This window comes from Camellia sinensis, chromosome 9 (genome assembly GCF_055761805.1).
Source record: "Camellia sinensis isolate YWXY chromosome 9, ASM5576180v1, whole genome shotgun sequence".
NCBI lineage: Eukaryota > Viridiplantae > Streptophyta > Magnoliopsida > Ericales > Theaceae > Camellia > Camellia sinensis.
In genome coordinates this window covers 49768582-49774022 of record NC_138969.1, presented here as the reverse complement: position 1 = coordinate 49774022, position 5441 = coordinate 49768582, and the positions used below count along the sequence as shown (strand labels likewise).

General features: G+C 34.6%; 1 protein-coding gene across 1 annotated transcript; it reads left to right on the top strand.

The window, feature by feature from the left end:
- The first annotated feature begins 511 nt into the window (after positions 1–511).
- On the top strand, positions 512–4675 carry LOC114263516 (G-type lectin S-receptor-like serine/threonine-protein kinase At1g61550). Its single transcript, XM_028204072.2, has 7 exons — positions 512–2057; positions 2146–2256; positions 2957–3153; positions 3236–3446; positions 3593–3830; positions 4059–4209; positions 4319–4675. The coding sequence occupies exons 1-7, from the start codon at positions 740–742 to the stop codon at positions 4619–4621; spliced, it is 2529 nt and encodes an 842-aa protein (XP_028059873.2). The 5' UTR covers positions 512–739; the 3' UTR covers positions 4622–4675.
- The last annotated feature ends 766 nt before the right edge of the window (positions 4676–5441 follow it).

The following is a 5441-nucleotide window of genomic DNA, read 5'->3' as shown; positions in this document are numbered from 1 at the left end:
AGATTTCTCCTAAATAATATCTTAAAACAGTTGTTACCATTTATCTACATAGCAATACTACAAATCCACCTTTATCGATTAAGAAATTATTTAAAATTTTTATCTTGTGATTCAAATTTATTCTACATATAGATTCACACTATACAAATTTAATCTCCACTATACAATCATCCCAAAAAAATTCTAAAAAATTACTAATTAATCCTAATAACCATATCCTCAACCAATCATAAATCTCATACTTCCCCACATTTTTCAATCAGTCCAATAAAAAATCATAACTCACGTCCTTTCACCAACCACAATACGTGGCGCCCCATAACCAATAACTCCTCGAAATTGTGGGTGGGTAAAAGCTTGGTGCTAAAGTTTTCCTTGCCTATAAGGCTACAGTAATACTATGTATCATATTAAAAAAAAAAAAAAAAAAAATTTATAAAAATAATTATAAAAAATTTGTAATTCTTAGATTACATTTACAATAAAATATTACACTAATCAGATAATTCAAAATTTATAAATTTTTGATGATCATCCGTAACTTTTCTCATAAGATTACAACCAAGAAAGAAAAGATTTGAATGGAAAAAAGTCCAGTGCAGCCACCATAGCCTACGATGGCCACTGCAATATTTTCCATGTTGTTCTCAATTGGCTCCTACTAAGTAGAGGGTATATAGAAAGACCCTTCACAATCTGATCATCGAATCGAGAAAGAAATGTATTCAGAAATCAAAAAATGAGAACCAAAACCACAAATACCGTTACTTTTCTTTCATTCCCGCCATTTCTCTGGTTTCTCTTCACAATCCCATCACAGTATTGCTTCGCAGCAAATGATACATTGACTCAATCCCAACAACTCTCAATCGGACAAACTCTCATCTCCTCAGGCCAATTCTTCGAGCTCGGCTTCTTCAGACCCACCAATTCCACAAATCAATACATTGGTGTATGGTACAAGAACATTTCTGCTCGCAGAGTTCTCTGGGTATTAAACAGAGAAAACCCAGTATCAGACTCTGCCTCTAGCCTCACAATAAGCAGTGATGGCAATCTGAGACTGCTTGATGGGTTGGGAAATAGTGTCTGGTCGACCAATGTTTCTGTGCAGACCAATCGTTCGATTGCAGTCCTCACAAAGAAGGGAAATTTCATTCTCAAAGACAAGGTCTCTGGATTTACCTTGTGGGAGAGCTTTAACTACCCTTGTGACACTTTCTTACCAGGGATGTCGATTGGGATGAACACTGAAACAGGAGAGAAACGATTCTTTTCTTCATGGAAGAGTGAAGATGACCCGTTTCCGGGAAAGTTTGTTGGTGGGTTGACACCGGATTTGCCACCACAAGCTTTGATATGGAGAGAGTCAGAGCGGTATTGGAGAGGCGGTCCGTGGGATGGACGGAGATTTATAGGGATACAGAACAAATTTGAAGGATATGCCAATGGGTTTAGTCTTGTTGCTGATAATCAAGTGGGAACAGTTTATGTCTCATTTAGCAACTATAACGCCTCGATTGTGACAATTCTGGTCTTGACACCAGCTGGGTCGTGGAATATAATGCATTGGGACAAAGAAGTGAATAGTTGGTATGATACTTGGGTTCAACCATCTGGTAATCTTTGTGATACCTATGGATTTTGTGGACCTTTTGGGTTTTGTGACAAGAATGGATCTCGAGCTTGTGATTGCTTGAAAGGGTTTGTGCCAAAGTCAATTGAGGATTGGAGGAAAGGAAATTGGACAGGTGGGTGTGTGAGGCAGACCCAATTGCTATGCCAGAGGAATAGTAGTAGTTTGAGCTCGGGGAGTGATGAGAATGACGGGTTTTTGAAGGTAAGTAGGGTCAAACTACCAGATCATTTCCAATATCTGCAAAATCGGAATGCCCCAGATAGTTGCCAACAATGGTGCTTGGGTAACTGTTCTTGTGTGGCATATGCCTATGTGAGTGGAATTGGTTGTATGGTTTGGGCTGGAGACCTTATTGATGTTCAGCAATTTTCATCTTCTGGGGAGGACCTTTTTCTTCGCCTTGCCGGTTCAGAGCTAGGTATATAGTTAATTGTGCCTTGGTGTATTGGGGATTAGTAATTCCATTAATTCTTTCTTGTTTGATTCTTGATTTTCTTGTTTTTCAGATGAGGACAAGAAAAAAGAGACACTCATCATCAGCTTAACAACAGTTTCTGGGGTAATCCTCTTGGGTGCTGTCATGTATGGTTCGTACAGGTGGAAAGCTAACCAAAGAGGTAAGAAGGCTGTTTCTTTTGATTGATTCCATTCAGTGACCAAATTAATCATTTCTTGTTCAATCATTTTTTAGTAATTGAGATGGGTATAACATTTCGTTTTGATTCTGTGACTAAGTTATCATAGACATGTTGCACTAAAGATGTGACCATCAATCTTTGTCTTTGCTTTCGAAGTAAATTTAGAAGGGTTCTTAATTACTAACCCTCTTTGTCCCAAAAGATTAGTGTGAATTCTAGTGCAAATGATGGTTTGTAAAGAATTTTCCTTCTCACGGCGATGTAAATATTTTTTGTTGTTTGCCAAAGACTTTAGTTCAAAAATTCCTCCGGTTCCATGCTACAATGTTCCAATCACGTCATGTTTTATAAACGACAATTTTTGTACTTTTGAAGCCAACTATGAGAAAAATTCCTTCACCAACAAAACCACAATTTTTATACTTATTAAGACTACTCTCTTTTTCAGAAATCGAGTACAATAAGATGCAGGGTTGAATTCTCTGTTTATTGTTTTATTCTTTTGTGAAAGAGTGCTTTTTCTTTTTTTCTTTTTTATTTCTGGGGTATGGCGGTTTGTGCATATTGTGCATACATTAAAATTAGCTTGTAAATATTATACACATATTTGATGACCTTGAATCCATGAAGACAGAAAAGCTAATTGAATCAATTGTCATGGTTTAATCTCAAATATCAGAAAAGAAGGGAAAGAAAATCAAGAGCTTTAGCTTGGCTGATACATGGAACAGTTCAAGAGAAAACTTGCAGAACCAAGTAAAGCAGCAAGATACACTAGAGCAACCAATGTTTGACTTTGATGAATTAGTGGCTGCTACCAATAACTTCAGTGTAGACAACAAACTTGGCGAAGGAGGATTTGGACCAGTTTTTAGGGTAATTCATTTTATATGTTAGTACTTGTTTATGTAATTTGTTTTGTATTAGTTTATTGATAAATTTTTTGGACTATGAATAGGGAAAGCTACATGATGAGCAAGAGATAGCAGTGAAAAGACTTTCTAGATGCTCAGGACAAGGCATAGAAGAGTTCAAGAATGAGATTGTACTCATCTCAAGACTCCAGCACAGGAATCTTGTTAGGCTCCTCGGTTTCTGTATTGAGGGAGAAGAAATGTTGATAGTTTACGATTACATGTCCAATAAAAGCTTGGATACTTTCCTCTTCGGTTCAGCTTCTTCTTTTCAATATATGTCTTCTAAATTTTTACCCATCTTGTTCAATAAAAGTCAGATATTCATCTTAGCCATCTTTTTCTGAATGAAGTTCACTGATCTTTAACATTGATTATGTTTGAATCAACATGTATTTTAGATCCAAAGAAAAGAGGACTGCTGGATTGGCCTAAACGCTTCAACATTATTCAGGGCATTGCTAGAGGACTTCTGTATCTTCATCGTGATTCTTGTTTAAAGATTATTCATCGAGATTTGAAGACCAGCAATATTCTTTTGGATAAAGATATGAACCCCAAGATATCAGATTTTGGCTTGGCACGAACATTTCTTTGCACACAGGAGTCAGCAAATACTCACAGGGTTGTGGGAACACAGTAAGCATGCTTTCTTTCCTTCAGTGAATTGAATTCCATGCTTGTACTTCTTCATTTTTCACTGAATGGATTTAATCACATCAAAAGTACATAGTGATGAATGAATTTATTGATTACAACATGCAGTCACTATATCATACTTCACAGTGAAACGTTATTTTAAAATTTTATTTCTGAAATGAAGTGATATTCTTGTTCTAATAATCATCATATTCTAATGAAATATAGCGGCTATATGTCACCTGAGTATGCACTGGGAGGAATATTTTCCGATAAGTCTGATGTATTCAGCTTTGGGGTCTTGCTATTAGAGATCATTTGTGGCATAAAGAACACCAGTTTCCACTATAATGAAAGATACACAAGCCTTCTTGGTTATGTAAGTGCAGTATCACACCCTAATTTGTGTTTCAAATACTTAAAACAAATTATTTTTTGGTGTTGCTTGGTTATTTTGATCTTATATTGACAATGTAGTATTGTTTTAGGCATGGGAGTTGTGGAGTGAAGGCAGGGCATTGGACCTCATGGATCAAGAAGTGGCTGATTCATATTCTTTCACAGAAGTAATGAGATCAATACATGTTGGCCTTCTTTGTGTTCAAGACCACACTACAGATAGACCTACCATGTCAACCGTAGTTCTCATGCTAAGCAGTGAAATAGATGCCCCATCACCGAAAAAACCTACATTTACCTTCCAAAGCTTGTTAGTATCTGATCTTCAATCTCAAAATGACAATACACACTCTAAAAATGAGATCACTGTAACAAGGATTGAAGGACGATGACACATTACAATAATATGTTTGTTATTTAATGAATCCCATATTTTCTTCTTTGCAGATTTATGCTACTCGACATGGATTTTAGGAGAGAGATTTTATTTTATTTATTTATTATTGTTATATATTTTTTTATGACGATAAACATCTTAATGAAAACTACAAGTTTTGGCTAAACTCAAAAATACAAACAAAAATTGAATTCAAGACATTTGAGTTTACGGCTCGCTCTTAATTAAATAATGAGTGTGGGAATCAAATTATTATGCGAATAATATCATACAAACTAATAAATCTTACTAACTTCTTTTATTTACCGACATAATACTTTTTTGAATTAATTAGTAAAAATTAAAATTTATTATTACATGTCGCATGTAAAAATAATTTGTAATATTTACTAGTAAAAACATGTGTGAATATTAACTAGCTAAACATAAAATATTAACTTTTCTTTCATCTCATACCTTCTCCCTCCTTTCATTTTTTATTTTTTCTTGGAATGTTGTGAATTAAAAAAGGTGTACAAAATATAGAGAATATAAAATCTCACTGAAATACATGTTAATTAAAATGATTACTTAAAATAAAGAGCTTACTATTTGAGTAAGGGAAGATCGAATGAAAGGAGAGCATTAACGTTAGAAGGGAAGGGAATGAGTCATAATAGGTGGTCAATTATGAGGGTAGGATGAAAAGGTGCATAAAAAATGAGAGATAATAAGAAAGAATGAAAAAGTAAAAGAAAGTGAAAGTTTAAACATTGTAAAACTACATATTAGTAGATTATGTAGCCATTGTTTTTATTTTTTATTTTTTATTTTTT

Bases quoted from the DNA above. Each gene is read 5' to 3' on its own strand.
- LOC114263516 (XM_028204072.2), top strand. From the start codon at position 740: ATGAGAACCAAAACCACAAATACCGTTACTTTTCTTTCATTCCCGCCA. The intron at 3,831-4,058 runs GTAAGCATGCTT...AATGAAATATAG, and splicing joins CACAGGGTTGTGGGAACACA to CGGCTATATGTCACCTGAGT. The intron at 4,210-4,318 runs GTAAGTGCAGTA...GTATTGTTTTAG, and splicing joins ACACAAGCCTTCTTGGTTAT to GCATGGGAGTTGTGGAGTGA.